Source organism: Mixophyes fleayi, chromosome 11 (genome assembly GCF_038048845.1).
Source record: "Mixophyes fleayi isolate aMixFle1 chromosome 11, aMixFle1.hap1, whole genome shotgun sequence".
NCBI classification, from domain to species: Eukaryota; Metazoa; Chordata; class Amphibia; order Anura; family Limnodynastidae; genus Mixophyes; species Mixophyes fleayi.
The window spans coordinates 65,288,546-65,311,647 of NC_134412.1; the positions used below are offsets into that span (position 1 = coordinate 65,288,546).

At 39.7% G+C, this 23,102-nt stretch overlaps 1 protein-coding gene across 1 annotated transcript in view; it reads left to right on the top strand.

Annotated features, from left to right (window-relative positions):
- The window catches only part of ZBTB16 (zinc finger and BTB domain containing 16), a 127,969-nt gene that overhangs the window by 96,015 nt on the left and 8,852 nt on the right, over positions 1-23,102 (top strand). The window contains exon 5 of the mRNA XM_075191235.1: positions 19,050-19,220. Within this exon, the coding sequence (XP_075047336.1) occupies positions 19,050-19,220 (171 nt within the window). The remainder of the gene's footprint in view (positions 1-19,049; positions 19,221-23,102) is intronic.

Here is a 23,102-nt window from a genome sequence, read left to right on the forward strand (position 1 = left end):
AGTTACTCCTGATTCACCGGTAAGATTTCCTTGAGCTCCCCTGAAGTCTTTCTCCCACTTCCCACTGGGTGACATTCAGGTTCTGGTTATGCTTGCTCTGAAACTGGTGATGATCAGGTCATTTTAACCCTATGAACCTTATTATCCTTTGCCTTTAAATATGGCCAACATGCTCCACAGTGGTGTACAATCTTAGGCCTTTATTCAGCTACACCAGTACCTGCCTCACTAGAGCTTCCAGTTTTCCTCAAGTATCATAGGCCATTCTTCCCAACATTTTGGTATCCGTTATAGGAACAAAGGGGTATGGTCACCTCACATTGGGAGCGTGGTCACATCATGATGGGGTGTGTTTACGGCACAACAGGATGTGATCACACCCTACAGGGCTCTAACACTTTAACACTTTAAAGTACTAGGTTGTCCTTTAGAATCCTCCCTTCCCCTCCAAACATTGCAGCACGCACCAGTAGCAGGTGTGTGGCACCCATTCATGACTGTTCTGCAGAACAATGTTAGCAGAGCAGTGCTGAATGGAAGATGCCTCACAACATTCCAACCTGTGAGATATACCTACCCACCAGTGTGACAGAGCCCTAAGATCAGGACTGTCCCAGCAAAATCGTAACAGTTAGGAGGTATGATAGGCACACAATCACACACAACAGAGAAAACTGTCAGAAAATTGACCTGAAGAAGGGGAGAACGCACAACTTTTTTTAAAATAAAAATTTAAAACACTGTTGGAGTCCTAGCACAATGACATCACTTGTTTACCACTAAAATCCAACATCATTCAGGCTTGATGTGTGACCGCTTTAGATGAAACCGTTGTGACTACCGTTTTTTAAATAGCGTGGAACTAATAGTCTATAGGTTGGCCACACCCATGTTTCACCCTGCACTAGACTGGTCATTGATGCCTTCTGAGTTCAAATCGATCTGTGTAAACCAAACCTATTTTTACCAAGGTTAAACAGCTGTTCAGAAGCTAGCATATTCTTTATAGGCCTCTGTCTGTATGTATTACCCAGTATTGTTTTATTAATGCTTGTTCCCAATTGTAAAGCGCTACGGAATTTGCTGGCTCTATATAAATAAATTGATGTTGATGATAAGCTTTTGGACGGCTCTTAATATAGAGTGCATATACAATTAATTTTGTCTTTATGCTCTTGCTCTGGTTTTCTATATATCTAGATTTATAAGACAGTGTGCATTGAAACTTGTTATTCACACTCTGCGTGGAATTTCTCACTGTATACATTCACCCTCCGACTACTGGTTAACAATCTGTGATCGTTCGGAAGATGGTAGGCTACAACTCTCGTCATGCTGTGCCGTATGGATGACTGATGGGGTTATAGATTTTACACTAGTGAAATGTGAGTGTATAATATTATTGCACTCCTCTTTTTGCCAAGCCCCTTAACTGATGTCAAAACCATCCCTTTCCAGCGTTACAGAGAATGTCGATCCGTTTTTGCTAGCCTATCTTGCATATTGTTGATTTATTTTCATGATATCACTGCGTATTTCCAATCCTTCTGTCTATCTTCATGGTGTGTGCAGTATACTTGGCATTGAGCACAGCTATAACATCATTTTTCATGGCTGGCACACAGCAAGATTAAATTTTACTCTAGAAAATTGTTTCATCAGCAACTTGAAACTCTGCTAAATAGATTTTTTTTTTTTCTTCTCTGACCGAAACACCTTTTTTTTTTTGGTCAATGTTTATACATTTGTAAAGCCGCATGGATTCTTGACAGTCCTCCCCGAATCCTGTTCTCTACAATTACTCTTCACTTTAAGACCATACTTAGGAGTCGCATCTCTTTCACCCTGGAGGTTAATTTGTCATATAATTCCTATAATGCAGAGATGATCACAGCACTTTTCAAGTCAAACCAACTCGCTGCTGCTGGTAACAAACCATCTTGAAACTTCTAATTCCAAGAATGCTGGTTTTTGCGGAAACCAGATCGTGCTTAAGAGACCTCTGTACCACCTGCTGGTGTCCAAATTTGAAATGCTCAGAGAGACTTTAAGTCTTGAGGAGAGAAATAAAGGGTCTTCAAAGAGGCAAAGCCTGGAACCACCTCCAGTGAGAAGAAAAAAAGTTAATTTGTCTATTGCTATGAATGACTGTAGTTTATTATAGTGCTAAGTGCCACCATCTAGTTTTCTCTCACCTCCACCTCCTGTGTACTAAAACCACAGAAAAGTTTTCATATCACTTAGTTTATGTCCCTTAATGAATCAGGCCCTAGTGTTTCTCTAATTTTGTGCGTGTAATCCGCAGCAATTACTCTATGCATGCCCAGAACCGGGCCATATGCCACAGAACGCAGCAACGTTCAATTCCTCTTCAAGTGCAAAGGACACTTGCCCTGCCCCTGAAATTGCAGGCTGTAGCGGGGAAGGGACGTATGCATAGTCAGTGTAGAGTAAGGGCGTGCCAAGCTCGAGTGCATGCAGCAGCGTCCGATTCAAGCTCTGGACTTCTCTCTGGTACTTGTGGGGTTTTTTTTTTTTTTTTTAGTCGTATCTTTTGCTCCAGCTACAGGTCAGATCTAAGCGATGATGGCTGAGTATGTATGCTAGGACATGTGTTTTGCCATCAGGAGCAATTGTAAAAATGTACTTTTATGTACAGTAGACATTCATAACATCCTAATAAATGTATTTCACAGAAGAAGAAATGTAGAAAAATGTTTTAGTTTTTTAATGTTGTATCATTTGATGCCTATATTATAAACAGATGACATTCATTTTAATACTTTTTTTTTTTTCCGTGAGTTCTTTTGTGAGCTTATATTCCACATAGGTATTGGACGTATCCTGCACTGTCTTGTCTAGTAGAGAAAAGCAGACCTACATCCGTATTCATCACCACACGTATCTTCAGGTCCACTCTTGAATTCGGATGCGCGTATACCCGGATTACATGCGTTTTTAAGAAACCGCACATTACGTTCAGTATGTATCCCTTCATTAATCGGGCCCCCCACTGGTGTCTAGGAGCTAGAGTAGTGGGAATGGTTTGTGTTCTGCCCAGTTCTCTATATGCAATGCACTGTTTCGGTAGGTAAAATAGACCACCCAGCAGCAGGGATCTTGCAACACTTGATGAACACCGTACTGTATGCGCTATAGCAAAGGAACTTTTTTTTTTTTTTTTTTTGTCTGTCCAAGCAGAGACTTTACTGCTCTGTGTCTAGATTGAGAGCTTCAGTGAGCTTACAAACTCTTGCCAAGGAAACCTGACAGGGCATCCAAAATCCCGACTTTGCTTCTTGATAACTGGACAGATGTGGCTGACTTGCTTTTGAACCGCAACTGCCGGGTCAAGGTTACTAATAACTGAAATCACAATCTTAATACAAGATCTAGTGATGCCAGGTATATTCTATATCAACTCTGCTAGAAGAGACTGCAATAATTGCTCCTCAACATATTGCCGGCCTGTCTCTAGAATATCGGTTTTTTTTTACTTGGGTGTTTTTTCTTGTCCAGTGAACACAGCCAGAAAGGGAGGGAGGACGTGGTGTGAAAGGGATGCTTAAAGAAAAGGTATTCTGCAGAAGTCAGCCTGCCTCCCTTGACACTTCCACCCGTCCCCTCTCCCTTCCACGGTATGAATCTGCTGTATCTCATTCCAAACACTAATTCCAGTTTAATTGCCACTGGCCCCGAAGCCTCTTCAATAGGAGCTAACAAATGGTTTGCAGCCCGTAAAGCTCCATCAGGCTGCATTTTAAACGAGGCTCCCTCCGTCCGGCTCGCATGCCAATGAGCTAGAAGAGAAACGCCATGTTTACTAATTACCCACTCTGACTTCATGCCACAGACTCCTAGCCGGCTAGCACGTCTCAACTATATTGCTTTGGTGCAACAAAAGAAATTTGACCCATGAATAATCTGAAGTACTCATAACCATTGAGATACCAGCTAGCACCAAATCCCTTTTTATCTGATTATATTGTACTTTAAGATACTGATAGTCTTACGTTTTTTTCAGTTACATGTTGGTGTCCTTATGTCTAGCCTTATACTTTGTTTCACAAAAAGTCACTGTGTGTGCTATTTGTTACACTGATAGGTCTATGGATGTTCGCTGTTATCACACAATATAAGCTTCTGCTTCCTTATTTTTTCAAGCTATTTAGAGTTAACAATCTCTGATACTGTTCAGAAACCTAGATTCACAGGTAGCAGATGATGTAGAATATTGCTACTTGCATTAGGACTGTATGGTGATTGGAATGAAGGTGGGGTGAACACAGGGATGGCCACCGGGCGCACCAGTTTACAAAAATTCTGAAAGAAAGCATTCGGCATCAGATAGTGTATGTAATTACTTATGTGACACTAAGTCTTTTTAACTGCCTGTACTGCACAAGATGCTTCAGCAAAAAGTATGGACAAACAGCATTTCTAAATGTATATACAAGAAATACTTTCTGCGTTGCTAGTAATGTGAGATTTATCAACACATGGATTCCACAATTAAAGTAATAATAAGACTGTTTGCTACGATTATATGCAATGTGGCATTTAGTCTACCAGTGTCTAGTATTCCACTAGAAAGTTAGTCCGCTGACACCTGCTTGATGGTGGTACAAAATGCTGCCTCAGGAGCTGCTCCAGAATGTATGGCTAATGCTCCAATCTGGTGACGGCAGCGATGGATCATATGGATCTCCTTAAGATCACAAAGGCTGTGTGAATGGGAAAATGTCATCCTGGAAGACTCCACCCCCATCAGGAAAGAATTCCTTCAACACACAATTGAGCTGGCTTTCTAAGGGAATGAGTGTCAAACAATGTCAGGAGAATATGCCCTACATCATAATAGAACCATTTATTGTTAAAAACAGGCACTCAGGGCTGTAGAATTCCTTAAATTGGTGCCAAACATACAGTCATCTGTTTGTCGAGAACATGGTAAAGGATGATCATCTGATCAGCGCACCTTCCTCCGCTGGTCACAAGCTCCTTGCCTGTGTTCTTTGCACCACTTGCAAACGTGCATTGCAAAATGTGATGAGCGGTTTATACATTGATCCTAATTATAAAGCACTGCCGAATATGCTGGCACTATATAAATAAATGTTAATAGTAATAAAACTATGATAAACTGTTCTTTGGAGTTCATATTACTGCATTTTTAATTAAACTAGCTACTTACACCAAAAGTCGAACTGTCTTGGGCCCTGAAACTGTCAAATATGCCCAACAACCACCCTTGTAATCTCATTCCTCTTGTAGCTATATTTATAGGCAATCAGGGAAGTCCAGCAATTATATGAACTTTGCATTATAGCTTTTGTCTTCAACATGCATATTGCTCCCAATTTGTAAGTTGTTTCTATTTTTTTTTTCTCTACTGCACATGTTGTAAGATGCAGTTTTATCTTGCCCCTCCTGCAGTCCTAGTGGAAATGGAACTCCTAGCACTGAGCGGCAACAATGCTGAGATGCATTGCCTTAACCCAATCTCTAGATTTACAACTAGACCAGACAGCTGCACTTCCATGGTTAGCAACTTTTTTTAGAATACACTAATATGGACAAAAGTATTTGGCCACAACTGATAATTATTGAATTGAGGTGTTTCAGTCAGACTCGTTGCCAGAGTTGTAAAAAATCAGGCATCTGGCCATACATTCTCCATTTACAAACATTTGAGATACAAAATGGGTCGGTCTAAAGAGCTCAGCGATTTCAAACGTGGTACTGTGATAGGATGCCATCTTTGCAATAAGACAGTTTGTGAAATTTTATCCCTGCTGGATATTCCACGGTCAACTGTAAGTGATGTTGCAAAGTGCGAGAGATTAGAAACAATGGCAACTAAGCCACGAAGCAAAAGACCACGTAAATTCACAGCGCGAGGTCAACAACTGCTAAGCGCAGGGTGAATAAGAATCGCCAACGCGCTGCTGATTCCATAGCTCAAGAGTTCCAAACTTCCACTGACATTAATGTAAGCACAAAACCTCTGCGGCAGCAGCTTAATGTAATGGGTTTCCATGGCCGAGCAGCTGCATGCAAGCCTCACATTACCAAGACAGTGTTCTACCCAGCACCTATTTCCAGGGTGATCAACCCGGCTGTTTTTACTTGCCACCCAGATTTTTGAGCTCAATAGAGTCCTATTCTAATAGGATAAACAATGGTTTATTTTAATATAACAGGCACTATGTAAGCACTACAGTCAGCAGTATGTGTTAGACCAGTCCTGGCAGGTGTGGGCAATAACCTCCAAGATTATTCAATATTATTGCAACTGCCGCCATCCGGCTACTTCTTAATGCCACCTGGATGGCAACATTTTCTGGGGAGAATACTGCCAAAACTTATGCCAAGCATCAGATGGAGTGGTGTAAAGCACACAAACACTGTACTGTGGAGCAGTGGAAACGTGTTCTGTGGAGTGACAAATCACTCTTTTCTGTTTGGCAGTCAGATGGGCGAGTCTGGGTTTGGCTGATGTCAGGAGAACATTACCTGCCTAACTGCATTAAGCCGACTATGAAGTTTGGTGAAGGAGGGATAATAGTATGGGGCTGTTTTTCTTTGGCTAGGCCCCTTATCTCCAGTGTAGGGCAATCTTAATGCTTCAGCATACCAAGTCATTTTGGACATTGCTATGCTTCCAACTTTGTGGGAAACAGTTTGGCGAAGGCTCTTTTTTTCTTTTTAACAAAAAGTTTTTATTAAAAGAATAAAAAGAATATACAAGCAATTGCAGTTAAAGTGACAGATAAAAACATCAGGTATCAAACACAAATGTACATCAAACCAAAAAAACAAGACAGGGGAAATCACAACCTAAAGGGAAAAGGCAAGGAGAAGGGGGAAGTGGGAGACGTCACCAGGGGCTGCTGTGGCAGAGGAGTCGGTGACATATAAGAGGTCCTGCATTTAATAAATCTATATTGAAAAGAGAGGCTCTATTGAAACTTGGGGGACGAGGCCACAATTGAATGAGTAGCATTATAATCAGACCAGCTGAACCACTTCGTCAGGGGGGAAGACGCTGAAGTAGAATACTTGAAGCCAATAGTTTCCATCATGTACCTTTGCTGGGTTTTTGCTATAACTTTGGTGACGTGTGGGAGCCGGGCTCTTCCACTGCTGGGCCATAGCTGCTCTAGTGGCATTTACAATATGACTGTAAAAGGGTAATAGAGTGTCTGGGGTTTTAATCTCCTAATAGTCTGCCAATTGTGTAGATGACCATTTAATAACGTTATTTACGACTATTACTCTCAACCAACTCCTCGCAAAGGTAATTCTGATTATAACATAAGAAATATAATGCTTATTTTCCCTTAAATCCACAGGAACAATATTCATATAATATCTTATACTTATCTCTTCAAAAATAACCACAGACAAAGATGTAGCTTCATTTAAAACGTGTTGTATTATTAATTTATTAATTAACATTCTAATTATAAAATGTGTGCATATATTAGAAAACCGTAAACAGTGTATTTATACAAACTCAACAGATGATTTTGTTTCATACAATACATTGCAGTCAATTGCCTGTTTTATAAATATACAAGTCATTGTGTCTGTGTTTTGACTATTGTCTTAAGGTGTGTGAATGTGTGTGCGGAGGGAGGGGAGGGACCTGTGGGAAGGGGAGAGAGAGACACACAATCAAGCACACATTTTAACCTTCAAAATATTCTCACATTTATCTCAAAACTTCTACCATTTATCCATATATCATTTAATTTCACTTATCTCAGTTAAAGTCCAACTGCAATTATTCACTATCCACGTTCCCTTCACATAGAAGCTTCTAGATGGCAGCCATTTTACAAGCATGGTAGCTTCTAGATCCATTTTCTCTATTGTCTGACCTCAGCCTGCTCTGAACACATGGTATTTCACCTTGCTGCCATTTTACCTATTTCATTCTCTTCAGCAATAAACCACAATATTTCAGAGTTTGAGTTACAAACTACCATTTAAACCAACAGTCTAACAAAACTTTATATTGAACAATCTGACCACTTCCTGAACAATCCAATCATTTGCTATGCATCAAAGTACTAATCACAGCCACACTTTTCAACAGCAAGAATAGCAGGCTCTCCAATACCATCTACATGTTTTCTTTAATTTACCATGACATACTTTTCCAACACAACCATTCTGTCTAGCATGCATATCTTCCATGCACTTACTATACCTTTACACTAAACTGCATTAAACAAACTATAACCATACACTTCCATTACACAGCATTTGCAATTTCCATTATCCTTTCCAAGAACTGAAATAGCTCACAATATTTAAAATGGTCGACTTGCTTTGCTAGAAGTTACAAGTACGTGTTGGTCACATGTGCTTGTAATGGCCTGATTGACTACCAATGAACAGGGTCCAGTTCTTAAACCTCTAGTAATATACTCGTAAGTCCACCACAAATATCTATTTTACACAAGACATCTATTCCAAATAACCTTTGCAACAAACACAAATGCTTCCATGTCCAAAACTTCACTAACTCCATTTTATCTGAACTCAGACAATTCCATTCAAATAACGTAACAAAACTCCATTTTAACCAACCCATAACCACACAAACTATTTTTCCAGATTCAACCATCTTCCATTCAAAGACACATTACACTTCATTCACGTTAACTCCATTTACAAACATCACAAAACTATACATTTCCAGTTTCACTCACCTTCCATTCAGTCACATTTTTCCTACTAGCCAGGGCCTTCACAGGCCCCAGACAACTTTTCAGCATGTTCAGTTAGGAGCTGTGTCTACATGTCTTATCAGGCTGGGAGCAGGGCACCAAGAGACCCCTTGTGCTCTTTGCTACATAACATAATACCTTTCTAATGGGCGGGGTTTTCATTTCCACAAGAAACTGATCACAGCCTTTCACATGTTAATTCAGACCAGATACTCAACAGACTTACACAAACCTTCTGTTTTTTAGTGGGGGGGAGAAAAGTTTTGTTCAGACCAACTCCAGCTCATATATTATAAAATTAAATATAACGTAATAGATTTATATACTCTTCATCAATAACTCACAACATATCGGAGGTGAGCCGGGAAGTCAGACGGATATAGTTGGAGTAAAGCTAAAGTTGGTTTGAGTGCGATAACTAATGAAGTTACCAGTCGAATTGGATCGCAGTTTAACTGGGGTGTAATATAACCTGTGGATCATTTTTATGAACATCTGAGTGGTTATTACATTTTGACATTTTATATATATTCTTGAAGATGTGTTCCCAGCCTTCCTCCATTAGGAGGTGACCAAGGTCAAGTTCCCATTGTACTTGGGCAGGCAGCTTGCTATGCTCAGACGCGGTTAAAATATACTGGTACCAGGCTGATATACCCCCAGCATGGGAGCGTGAGCAAATCAAGAGCTTGACTAGTGTTGGGTGTGGGGGGGGGGGGAGTGTAGTAAGGACCAACCAGACATCTGCAATTGGATCCAATGGTGTACCTGGAGGTATTTGAAGGAATCAGAGGCCGGTATCTGGAAGCGCTTCTGAAGAGAGGAGAACGATACCAGAACACCCTGCTCGTAAAGGTCTGATAGCCTATTGACTCCCCGGGAGATCCAAAGATCCAAGCGCAAGAGGGAAAGGTGAGCGGAGGGTAGGAAAAAGCCCTGGACCACTCTTACTAACTCATCCCAGCTAGCTAAAAAGTCTTTGACACTATGCAATATGGACACTATGGCTGGTCTGGTCCTCGGCTCCAACCAAAGCAAATCTTCTATTGGAACTGTGGAAACAGCAAGTACTTCAATAAATACTCCTCGTTTGCGAGGATGGGGAGCCGTCCAGTCCCTAAGCTGACCAAGCCTTGCGGCTTGTTTGGTAAAGTTTCCAGTCAGGGGTGGTGAGGCCCCCCTCTTAACTGAGGCCAAAACAGATGTGACCAGGCTATCCTGGGACGCCTGCCTCTCCAAACAAATCACAAGCCGCTTGTGTAAAACTTTGTTAATTATTTGCAGTGGAACCAGAGCAGGTATGGATCTGAACAAGTACAGGATTTTTGATAAAAGTATCATTTCAAGCGCAGATATCCTACCGAACTACGAGACCTCAAATTCCATCCATGAGGTAGTCAGTGCTGTAAACTTTTGTAGCAGTGGGATATAGTTCAATCTATGAGGTCCTTAGGATGGGAGGGGATATATATCCCCAGGAATTTAAGTGATGAGGAACACCAATGAAATTTTTAAGTGGCTTGGTGGTAGAGAAGACTGTCTTGCGAGAGTCCCACTCCCCATGGCTTCTGATTTGGTAGAATTAATTTAGTAATAGGAAGTCTCCGAGTATGCTCTGAGCACTACCTGCATGGCCGGTAAAGAGGTCTCTGGCTTGGTCAGGAATAGAAGGACATCATCTGCAAACAAGCGGATCTTATGATGTGTGTCTCCAATCCTACTGCCAGTGATAGCAGACGTTGTCCAGGACTGTTACATTAAGGGCTCTATTGCCAATGCAAATATGAGTGGGGATAGCGTGCATCCCTGCCTGGTTCCATTAGTAATGTCAAAAGGGGCCGATAGGAACCTATTACTGAGAACTCTAGCTGAGGGACAACCATAGAGGGTTCGGATTGCTTGTAGGAAGAGTCCACGAAACCCAATCCTGACAAGGACGGCCATCAAGTAGTCCCAATGGATCCTGTCGAATGCCTTTTCAGCATCCAATGAGAGGAACAGCAGAGGCTGAGCCCGGGTCGTATGATAATAGATTAAAGACCCGGCGTGTGTTGTCTGGGGCTTGTCTGCCCAAGACAAATCCAACTTGATCTTGGTTAATTAGGCTCTGCAGGATGGAATTTAGTCTGTTGGCAATCAGTGCTTAAGATCGGTGTTTAGAAGCGCAATTGGTCGGTAGATATGACAGTGAGGTGGGTTGGGAAGTTTCCAGGCTTGGGAATGGTGTCCATTCTTGCCTCCAGCATCTATTTAGGTAAATAAGAATCTTCCGTGGCCTTGTTAAACAGGGTTTTAAGCACTAGACTGAGCTCCGACTGGAAGGCAAGATAGATGCCGTTTATGAGACCATTGGCCTCGGTGCTTTACCGCACTTGAGGGATTTTATAGCCACCCAGTCTTCACCCTCCATACAGGTGGAGCACAAGCCAGACACTGTATCCGGTGCCAAGGCTGGAAGCTGAAGGGAATCCAGGAAATCTGCTAGAATAGCAGGGGAAGGGTGGGGTTGGGAATCGTTCAACCTGAGATTATAAAGCTGTGTATAGTAAGCAGCTAACTGGTTAGCAATGTCTGGTGGATTAGAGATAAAGAGTACCGAGTTGGGGCCTGCAGGCACCAGATTAACTGAGCATAGTCTGACCAAGTGATGGGTTTAATCGAGATGTTAGAAACCCATTGGAGAGACCGTTTATCAGAAAGCAGGAAATCTATGTGGGAGTAGGAGTTAGGCATGGAGGAAAATAATGTGTAATCTCATTTTCCAGGATGTTTTGCTCTCCAGCCATCTCATAGATCAACTTTAGCAAGCAGCTGAGCAAAGTTCTGGGGTAGAGATATAGCAGAGGGAGGTGGTCGATCAGCAGTGGGGGTGGATCTATCAAATCTGGGATCAGGAGTTACATTATAATCTCCCATATAAAACATAACCCCTTTCCTGATCTGTTGAACAGTTTGGAAAGTGAGTCTCAGAAACTGGATTTGCTGGGAATTTGGGGCGTATATGGAATCCAAAGTAGTAGCCTGTTTGCCCAGGAAACCCACCAAAATAAGATAACGACCATTTTTGTCAACTACCCGATTTTCCAATTTAAAAGGACATCCTGCTTTGGGAAGGCCCTTTTTTATTCCAACATGACTGTGCCCCAGTGTACAAAGCAAGGACTACAAAGACATGGTTTTAATTCGGTGTGGAAGAACTTGACTGGCTCGCACAAAGCCTTAACCTCAACCCCATCGAACATCTTTGAGATGAACTGGAATGAAGATTGCGAGCCTGGCATTCTCATCCAACATCAGTGCCTGACCTCATAAATGCTATTCAGAATGAATGGGCACAAATTCCAACAGAAACACTCCACTCTTCTTGGAAAGCCTTCCAAGAAGAGTGGAAGCAGTTATCGCTGCAAAAGGGGGACCAAATTCATATTAAAGTATATGTATGAATACAATGTCATTACAGTCCCTGTTGGTTTAATGGTCAAGCATCCGAATACTTTTGTCCATATAGAGGCATATTCAGTTGGCCGCGTTACTGTCGGCATGCGCTCTAATGCGCGTAATTACCATTAGTACGGTAACTTCAACAGCTTTTTGCTCGCGGCTCAGAGAGACTCCACTGTTAAAATTACCATATTAATGGGTATATGCTTAACGCTGCATTGTCGGGGGGAATTGAATTCCCCCATAGTGTAGTTTCCAGGTATACTTTGCTGCTGACCCAGTGCATGTTACACATGATATAATCAAATTCGGTAAACATGACATGATAGGGTTGCTAAATATGTTTTTGTTTTTTATACACATGTAGTTGATTTAAATATCAAATTTATAAAGCCAAGAAAAAATGCAGTGTGTGAGGACTTATTTTTTTTGCAGTTGGTCAATACTGGGAAAATAGGGATGTTTTAAGGAACAAATCTTTAAAATCTGGCACTGCTCATGGAAATTGGGGACAGTTTGCAGCTATGTACTTCTGTTTAGCCAAAGCAAAAAAGTAGCTCAGATTGCTGCATAGCCCTATACTGATAAGTTGGTGTAATGTCTTGGGAGGCTCTTTGCTTGTACTCTGGGCTTTTTAGATTCTAATTAACTTTTTTTTATTAATAGTATACTTTTCTCTTCATTCTGTATTTCGTCCTTGTGGCCGTGTGGCCTATTGTTCACAGTACAGTATAGGCCTCTTGCATAGACACTTATTTTGGTTACCGTGGAAATGAATAGCAAGCCTATTCTAGGCCTCACTGTGCATCCTCTGTAAAATGTCTTTTAAATGCTGCTTAATTTGTAATCTTTTAAAAGAGAGAAAAAGCCATTAAGATGTCAGTTCTCTGAATAAGCCTTGTGTCTGATTGTGTTTATTTTAATTTATTGAATACAATTTTTTTTTTTTTTTTTTTTTTTTTTGTGGCTTTTTTTTTTCTTTCCTTGGTTTTTTTTTTTCCCTTTATTAAAAGAGCTGTAGAGAAAAAAAAAACACCCGCTGAATAGCGAATACTACAAAGTCGCAATTCTGAGTAATTTCACCATGAATAGTCCCAAGACATTAATTGTCAACATACATCCTCGTTTGATATTGTCATTTTTATCTCCTTAAATCATTTATGACCATCAAATATTAGTATAAATTTTGCATAACATAAACAATTTTGTTTCCTTGGATGGAGGAATAATCCAACTAAAAATAAGGTTGATCGGGTGATTATTTTTATGTTAATGAATTTAGAATTGTATTTATCATTTTTTTCCTATTGTACATTCTATTCTGTTGTCAATTGATTCTCTGTAGTCTTCTCAGCATCAAATAAAAGGATTTCTTAGTCGCAATAATTACTCGCCCACCATGCAGTTACTGAAAGTACGGTTATACATTCTCCATTGTCCTGTAACATTGCCAATAATGTTGTCTGATTTTAGGGTATACCAGCTATTGAATCAGGATATGTGTGAGGTAAACATCTCTTTTGATGGCCATATATACTGCAATTAAGATAGGTTGGATCGTTGTAATCCTATCATATCTGTGAGTAATTTAGCAACATGGAGGGGGCCACAGTGAACCCATGTGATCGTAATCCCAAAATGACTGCACACGCTACTGCACTATTTAAGGTATAGCTGGCCAGTAAAAACGCAACTGAATATCAATGGTATTAATAGGTTGGAATATGAAAGAAAAAGGAAGGCACTTTTGGCATAGACTGATGGAGCTCATTGGCCAGCCTGGTGGTTATTCTGACAAAATCAAATCCAATCTGATACAATCAGATTGGTTGTAATTGTTTAGGATGGGGACTACAATGTACTACTGGCCTGAGATACCCATTAAAGGCTTGTGTCTCTGCAGCACTCGTCATGGCCCTAGTGCATCGCATGATACCAGAAGATATAATGTTGCTGTTCGTGTGTGTGTGTGTATATATGTATATATGTATATGTATGTATATATATATGTATATATGTATGTATATATATATATATATATATATATATATATATATATATATATATATATATATATATATATATATAATCTCTATCCTTTTTTTCAGAAATATAAAATCTCATGACTTAAAGAATTACTTTTATTTTTCCCTTTTGAACATTTCAAGTTAATTACACATATGCTGTGTTAAACACTGTTTATTTTGTCCCTGGTTGACTATTTAATATTTCAATGCCCTGCTTATTGTGTTTTTAATTATAAATAATTTTAGTGTAGATGTTAACACATTACATTCCTTATATTATCTGGGATTTTTCATTGTTTTGCTTTTATTTTCATTTAATGAGTTTCTTTTTGTCTGAACTTCAAATGCTACAGCTCAAAAATCAATGTTTTCATAATGTGTTTTTGAATACACATTTGAGTCTAACGGAAATGTGAAACCAGACAGAGTAAGGTATAAGTGTTACTAGTTCCTAAAGAAAAGTGTTTAGAAATATTCTAGTTTTAAAATGCAAATTGTTCCAAAATGAAAAGTACAAATTGGTGCATTGGTTATCCCAAAGCACCACAAATGATTTTAGTTCATGTTAAGTCGTCTTAATTTATTTTGCAAATTGAATAGTGCCTAGCAAGTGGTTCAAGTGATACCTTTCCTAGGGCCTATCTGTGTGAGTTTGTATGTTCTCCCTGTATTTGTTTTCTCCATGAACTCTTGTTTCCTCCCACTTCCCTAAAACATATTGGCAGGATAATTGGCAGCTGAATAAAATGGACCCTAGTTTGTGTGTTAGGGAATTTTAGTTTGTAAACTCAAATGGGACAGGGACTGATGTGAATGACAAATATTCTTTGTACAGCCCTGCATAATATAGTGGCACTATATAAATAAAAGAAAATAAATAAACTGTATCTATTAAGGCATGGGTACATATACATATGTTTTAATATTCTTTGAAAGTTTGTTTAACTGATGATTATAAACCTATTGAAGACTTCAGTCCTCTAGACTGTGTCAGGGTTTCCCAAACCCAGTCCTCAGGGCTCCCTAGCAGTGCAGGCTTTCCATATCTCCTTGCTGGAGCACAGGTGTATTCGTTACTGACTGACACATTGTAACAGATCCACAGGTGGTCCTAATTATGTCACATGTGATCCGGAAAACCTGCACTGTAGGCAGTCATGAGCATGGCCTTCTCTCCATGTCCCATCTGTTTTGTCTACGACCTGTCCTATGTCATGTTCTCCTTTACGCCTAAGTTGAACTTATTGATTTATAGTCTATTGACGTATGCTTGTAATATACTCTCTTATTCTTGCTCTGTCTTATGCTCATGTTTCACTTCATATGCTTATCTAGAAATGGTATAATCTTCCTCGACAAGCAGTCTGCTCAATTCCTTTCCAGCAACCCCTGACACCCTCTCTTCATTTGATCTCAAAAATGAAGACCAAGTATCTACTTTCTTCTTATTTTCCTACTCCATCTCCTGTCCTCTTGATCCTATACTCTCACAAATCAGTAGTTCCCTATCTACTGTGCTCATTCCATTTCTAACTAAAATTTGTAGTCTCTGTCTCCATTCCGTCCTGTCATTGTACAAGCATGCAGTGATTACCCCTATTTTATAAAAGCTAAATTTTGACCCAAACTCTCTTTCAAATTACCGTCCTATCTCTCAGCTCCCATGCTCCTCAATGCTTCTAGAGAGACTTGCCTACACTCACCTCGCACACTTCCTTTCTGCAAATAATCTATTGGATCCTTTTCAGTCAGGCTTTCTGCCTCAACACTCCACAAGACTGCGTTGACTAAGCTTGTCAATGATTTGATCACTGCTAAAACCAATGACCATTACTTCTAATTCTCCTGGAGCTCTCTGCTGCAATCAACACTGTTGACCACTCTCTTCTAAAACAAACGCTACAATCAAGGCACTGTCCTATCCTGGTTCTCATCCTGCCTTTCTAATCGCTCTTTTAGTATTCATTTCTCTGGATTCACCTCTGCTCCGCTTCCTTTATCAGTTGGAGTACCACAAGGCTCAGTACTAGGTTTGCTGTTATTCTCAACCTACACCACTGCTCTTGGAAAACTAATAAGCTCCTTTTAGATTTCAATATCACCTTTATGCGGATTATACACCAATGTATCTATCCTCTCCTGATCTCTCACCATCTGTGTTGTCTCGCGTTACTGACTGTCTTTCTGCCATTTCATCTTGGATATCCTCTTGCCAACTCAAAGGGTTAATAATAATCCCACTGACCAACAGATGTTGCCTACCTAAAAAAAATTTTTCTGTTGACTACATGACATTAAATCCCACCCCTAGGTGTTATTGTTGACTCATTTTTTCCGCAAATTGACTCTCTATCAAAATCATGTTACATACGTCTTAAAAACATTTCCAGAATACGCACATATCTCACGGAAGACACTGCAAGAACTCTGATTAATGTACTCATCATCTCTCCTACGATTGCAATTCCCTCGTTACTGGTCTTACCCTAAACAGAATCTCACCCTCATGATCTATTTTACATGCAGCGGCTAGACTGGTTTTCTTTCTAAATCGTTCTTCCTCTGCTGAACCACTCTGTCAGTCTTTACATTGGTTGCCTGTTTGTTTACCGAATCCAGTATAAAATACTTAAACTAACAATCAAGGCTACCAACAACACTGCACTTACATACATCCCCACACTTGTCTCCAAGCATCTCCCAACTCAACATCTCCGTTCTGCACAAGATCTGCATCTCATCTGTTCTCATTACATCCTCCCATTCCCGGTTACAGGACTTTTTTCAAGCTGCACTCCCTCTGAAATTCCCTCCCTCACCCAATAAGACTTTCCTCCGGTATACAAACCTTCAAGCATTCTCTGAAAACACCTCCTTTTCAGGCAAGCTTATAATAATCCTCAACCACCCTCTTAACCTCACTAGGTTACCCTATTACCACCCTTTACACAATTCACACAAGACAACAACCCTCTGATCCCCTGACCAACATTGCTGTGTGACTAATCACTTTTTTACCTCTGCAAGCTGGCTGGGCCGAAATACAATATGTAGATTTTACCTCATGTATCCGACTCCCATTGACCCATAGATTGTGAGCTTGCATGCAGGGCTTTCTTACCTCTTTGTCTGTTTTACTCAGTATTGATGATTATTGTTTATCCCTAATTGCAATGCGCTACGGAATCTGCTGTCACTATATAAATAAATGTTAATGATGATATGCTTTAAGAAACATTCTGGCATTGCGGAATTAGTGGTGCCTTACAAACTAATGATGGTGATCGCTGAATTAAGCTACAAAACTGTCTCGCTAAAACAAAGATAAAAGCTAGAGAGCTATAGAAGCCACATTTTAGTGAGACGATATCTGTGGTGCTTCCAAGCATGACTAGAACATTCTATCCAACACTAAGTAGACCAAACAAGGTATAAACAGGCAGAACATGTATCCTACAGACTGTCAACGCAAGAATGTGTCCCTCACTGAAAGGCCAATGGGTGAGGCAAATACTTAAAGGGCTTCATGTAAATGGAATTGCACAGATGTCAGTTCTCTTTATGAAGCACTGATTGATGTGTAGAATATAAGGTACAATATTATACTGCAAAAAAAAAGGGGGGGGGGTTTCATGAGGTGATACTAGAAATCTTGCGAAATGATTAAAAGTTGTTGCACTGGTAGTACAGTTACCACACTGTATTAAAATATATATATATATATATATATATATATATATATATATATATATATATATATATATATATATATATATATATATAATCTTTATTATCATTTCAACAAACATCAATAAAATAAATATATTCACAATTTGGAAGAAAGTATATAACGAAGTTGATTGCCCGATTAAGTTAATTTTTATTGTCTGTCCTACTCTGTTAAATCGGTTTTGTACCCTCTGGTTCTTCACAATTGCTATAGTATGTTTAGCACACATACATGTCTACTATCCTTTAATAGAAAATATACAGAATTTGTAAGTAGTGTGTTTTTTTTGTTTTTTTGTTTGTTTTGTGGGGGTTTTTTTTGTTTTTTTTTTTACTATGGTTTTCTGTGAATAGTCATTAGAATCTACTGACATGTTAGTTAGTACAAAAAGCCTAATTTCTTGAAGCCGTTGTATTTATAAACAGGAGTGTGAGCTGCTATATTGCTTACTCTCTGAGATAGGCTGAGTTCCATAGGCTCTTATGAAATGGTGGCCAGTTGCCATACACATGAAAGAATACTTTTTTGACTTTAAAAGAAAAAATAAAGGAATGACTTTTTAAGGCATGAAGCAACAGAAGTTGTATAGCAGCTAATTTTTCAGGATAATGTCTGTAAGTACAAGTATGGGTGGATTTTATGGCCTGAGCAAACTTGGATGTATTTTTTCCTTTTACAAATGATGGGAGCCACTCGTTTCTTGTGACTCTCCTACATATCTGTGTTATGTGCAGAGTAAAGGGCTCATTACTAACACGATCATCAGTCAAGTGTATTCTCTTAACACATTTATCAGTGCAGATCTGTCACCTTCCATACAACACTGCACTCTGCAGAGGGAGCACTGTTTGAAAAGAGGCTTTGTGAATACTGTACTGAATAGGTGTAAATCTGCTGCTGTTCTGAATGCTTAAGCCAATGCACCCCGCCTTTTTCATGCATGTTAAACGTTGCTGGATATTTATATACTTAAGTGTACATACAATATTGAAAAGCAAAGACTGCAGAACATAGTGCTGGTGTGTCTTTAAAATAGTGCAGGTAATTTAATGGGTTTCTAAGTGGAGCAGGTCCTGTAACTGATATCCTGTCATTTGTGTTTTCTTTCAGGATCTGATATGGCTGTGTTCTGCCTCCTCTGCGGGAAACGTTTCCAGACTCAGACTGCTCTCCAGCAGCACATGGAGGTCCACGCGGGAGTGCGAAGTTACATCTGCAGCGAGTGCAACAGGACTTTTCCAAGCCATACTGCACTCAAACGCCACCTCCGCTCACACACAGGTAACCTTGTGATTTTACAGTACCATGGACAGCACTGTTCAGTCGCCTGTCCTAGTGGGGAAAGTACAGCAGATCGGATGCATTAACCATACAGCTAAACAGTACAAATACTCCCAAACGACCCTTCTGAGTCCAACATGGAGGAAAACCGAAGAGAATAACTTGTACTCAGCTACATAGCAGATGTAATAGAATAACACACATACATTGCGAGATGACTTTTTTTTGTTGAATCAGGGAATGGCTGTCATTTAATTTTTGGTATTTCCAGTACTTACGTTTGTCAGCATAACATTATTGTATTTTAATACAGTATTTAGGCATGTGTGCGTGTGTGTGTGTGTGTGTGTGTGTGTGTGTGTGTGTATATATATATATATATATATATATATATATATATATATATATATATATATATATATATATATATATATATATATATATATATATATATATATATATATATATATATATATATATATATATATTGCAGCAAAGCACAGAGGCGCTTTCTCAGCAATACTAGTTCAGGCCACAAAATGGCTGCCTCCACTGTGTAGACAGCTGTGGATGGCCACTCATGTTATAAAAATATAAATAAAATAGGTTTACCTTTTGTAAAACGTTTATTTTAATTACTTGAGTAACCCTTAATACATTTTTATATATTATGTATATTTTTTATTATGGAATTAGGACCCTGTGTTACTGCAGAGCAGTACCAATAGATTTGGTCTGCTCCAGGCCTCATGTTCGTTTCACTTCAGAAAAATTAACATTTGTTGTAAACCATAAATATCCATTTATTGAGTTCTAGTACAACTTGGAAGCGCTAATGAAAGAAAGTATTTTTAAAAGCATTTAAGTGACGTTGGCATAAGTCACAACAGCGCTGTGTTTTACACTACTGACCAATGCTTGACATGTTTTCCTGGTGAGAAGGGTAGGATGTGTAATAGGTAGACAATTGATCCCCCTTCCTTGTCTTGTGCTGCAGAGCGGCGCGTGCTTTCATTAATAATGCAAGAGGTGTCTTCAGCATGCGTGCCCAGTCTGTGTGCTTAACATCAGCAGCTGTGTTTGATAGCAAAGCCACTGTCAGCCTCCTGGCATTGATTTAGAGGGACTCCTCATGGACGATCATATTAGCTGTGCAGTAGGGGTGAGGAAAGAGGTGCGGGTTACTGCTTTTCTTCTGTCACAGGGGTGTAGCCCCATTTGCCTAAAAGAAATTGCATGTCAATGGCATTAATAAAGTTGTTTAACTATTAGAATGATCTTGGTAGCAATATTATTTGTGTGAGTACATTTGCATATAATCCTTTCTAAGTTCTTTCAACATGTAATTTGTCTCAGTTATACTTCACTTGCCTATGGAAGCTATTGTTGTGGATGTGATTGTCTTCTGGTTGGTTTAGATTTCAGACCCATTTTTTATTTTATTTTTTTTAAATCCTGCACAGTATTGATAATACACTTTTTGTTGTGACTATACTTGCATTTTAGAATGAAACCTTCAGATGTACTTTCATTTATTAATGTCTGGCTCATGTTCCTAGATCTGTACAAAACAGGGATAATTTTGTTGACTAAGTGGGAATTCAATTAGACACGATGTTCCGCGCATTTTTACTGGTTCTACAGTAGAAATCTCCGCTAATTTTTCCACACACCTCTATCGGGTGCAGGCACGGGCTGGCAAAGTTCAGCCCGGGGGGGGGGGGGGCGCACAGACGCGGCCATATCGATTGTCATTTGATGCGGCCGCCTGTGCGCTGACGCGGCCACATCACGTCAGACTGAGCTGCCCGGGGGGGCGATGCCCCCCTGGCCCAGCCCGCCCTGATCAGGTGCAAGGAAAAATGAACGTAAGTTTCTGTTAAAATCTCCGCTACAAAGTGCCTCTATAAATGTTCGTGGGACACTTCACGGCTAATTGAATTCTCCCCTAAATGTAAACAGCTTGAATTTGGAGCCATAGATCATACATCAGGACCTGGCCCTAACTTTTGTTCTGGCCTTTTGCAGCTGTTCTGAGATCTTGGGGTAAATGTATTAATGTCCGGATTCTTCAACTCCAGCGTGTTCAGCGTCTTCGGTAATTAAATTTAAAGCGGCGCTGCATTGTAAAGGGAAACTTCCCTTTGCAATGCAGCGGCGCTTTAAATTTAATCACCGAAGATGCTGAACACGCCGGAGTTGAAGAATCCGGACATTAATACATTTACCCCCTTGTGTGATCTGAAAGCATGCCTAACAGTGTATGCACCCATGGGTCTATCTACAAATGGCAAGCAGATATGCCAAAAATGTACATTTTTGTATAAAATAATTAATTATATACTCAAGCGCCCCCTTTTCCAAACAGTCCAGGTTTTAAGGACATTCATGCTTGAGTATAGGAGACTTAATTAGTACCTCAGTCAATTTGACTCCATCACCTTTTGCTCAAGAATGGATGTCCTTAAAATCTGGGCTACAATGGTGGTTTCATGACTGGAGCTGGGAACACATGTTAAGCCATCTCATTTATTTTTATTCCCAACTGCATTAAAATACTTCTAAAAATATACTCCAAAAGCTAACATTATACAATCCTATCAGAAGTTTGATTTCTGTAAATAGTATTATTGCCAGGTAGACACCAGGACTACTATTCATGGGTATATTCAACTTTATGTTTAAAATGATTTGATCGTAGAGTTAAAGGTATTGCCAAGAGTAAGGCTTTCTAACAGGTGGGTCGGTGCAACAGGCTGAGGCCTTTTGTGACTTCCTCTCATTGCAGCCTTCATTGAGTAGGATAAGTTCTATAAGCAAGTATTTTGTCATACGTTTGGTCCAATTCATAAAACCTGTGGACAGGGCTAGGCTAAAACAAATGAAGCACTTCACTCATTGAATAAATTTCCTGTGTAGTATATTGCACCTACATCCTATTGGTGTCTTTCGGGAATAAATTCAGTGTATAGGTGGATCACTGGTTGATGACAAGTTAAATAATTTTTGTGATGAAGAAAAAAACTATACAGTCTGTGAGCCTGGTAGTTTTTATTTCAGATGAGTCTCTTTTTTAACCGAATTCTGCACACTTTCAAAATACCCCAATGTTACTATATAAATCGGTAACATTAACCATTTAATCATCTCCAGTTAAACCATTTAACAATGCATCTTCTATACAGCCATTGTCTGCGCTCTCCTCCAGCATAAACACTTTTTTAACTCTTGCTCAATCACAAGGGGCTGATTATGCATTGCTTACTCTTAATTATGTATTGGAAGTCCATTAAGAATTGCACTTATTAGATAGATTAGGGACTCAGTTTAATTTGTAACCCTTACTGATATAGTCATGGTTGCGGAAGATTAGAAGTATCTGGAAAATGTTATTTGTATTTTTTATTTTTTTTAATCAAGTGTTTATAGTTTGGAGCTCGATATAAAGACTGTAATAAAAGAATGCAAGTAGATAGAGCACATGTAACCAGGAGGACAATTTATGCAGAGGCACAGCCGCGGCCTGACACCAGGCTAATGAAAAAACGTAGGTCATTGCGGATGACTTAAAGTCTCCGGGAGTCGGAGAAAATGTATGAAGCAACGAGAACATTACACGCTTGGCAGGTCGGCCGAGGAAAAAATACAGGCGCCCCTGTTCCCCCGCCGTAAATGCAAGTGCCTCCGATCCACAGCCCGCAGAAAATTGCAATTACAGTGACAAGTGGAATCAGTAATATTTTAAATATTCATGAGTTGGGGCTGCGGTGATCAATCTGGTTTTATTGTCCTTGCTCTGCTTTCTGACATAAATAAGGAGCCACGGGCCTGTCACCCTCTTTATTATATTTTCTGTCTCTAGACTTGGCTGACTGCTAGAAA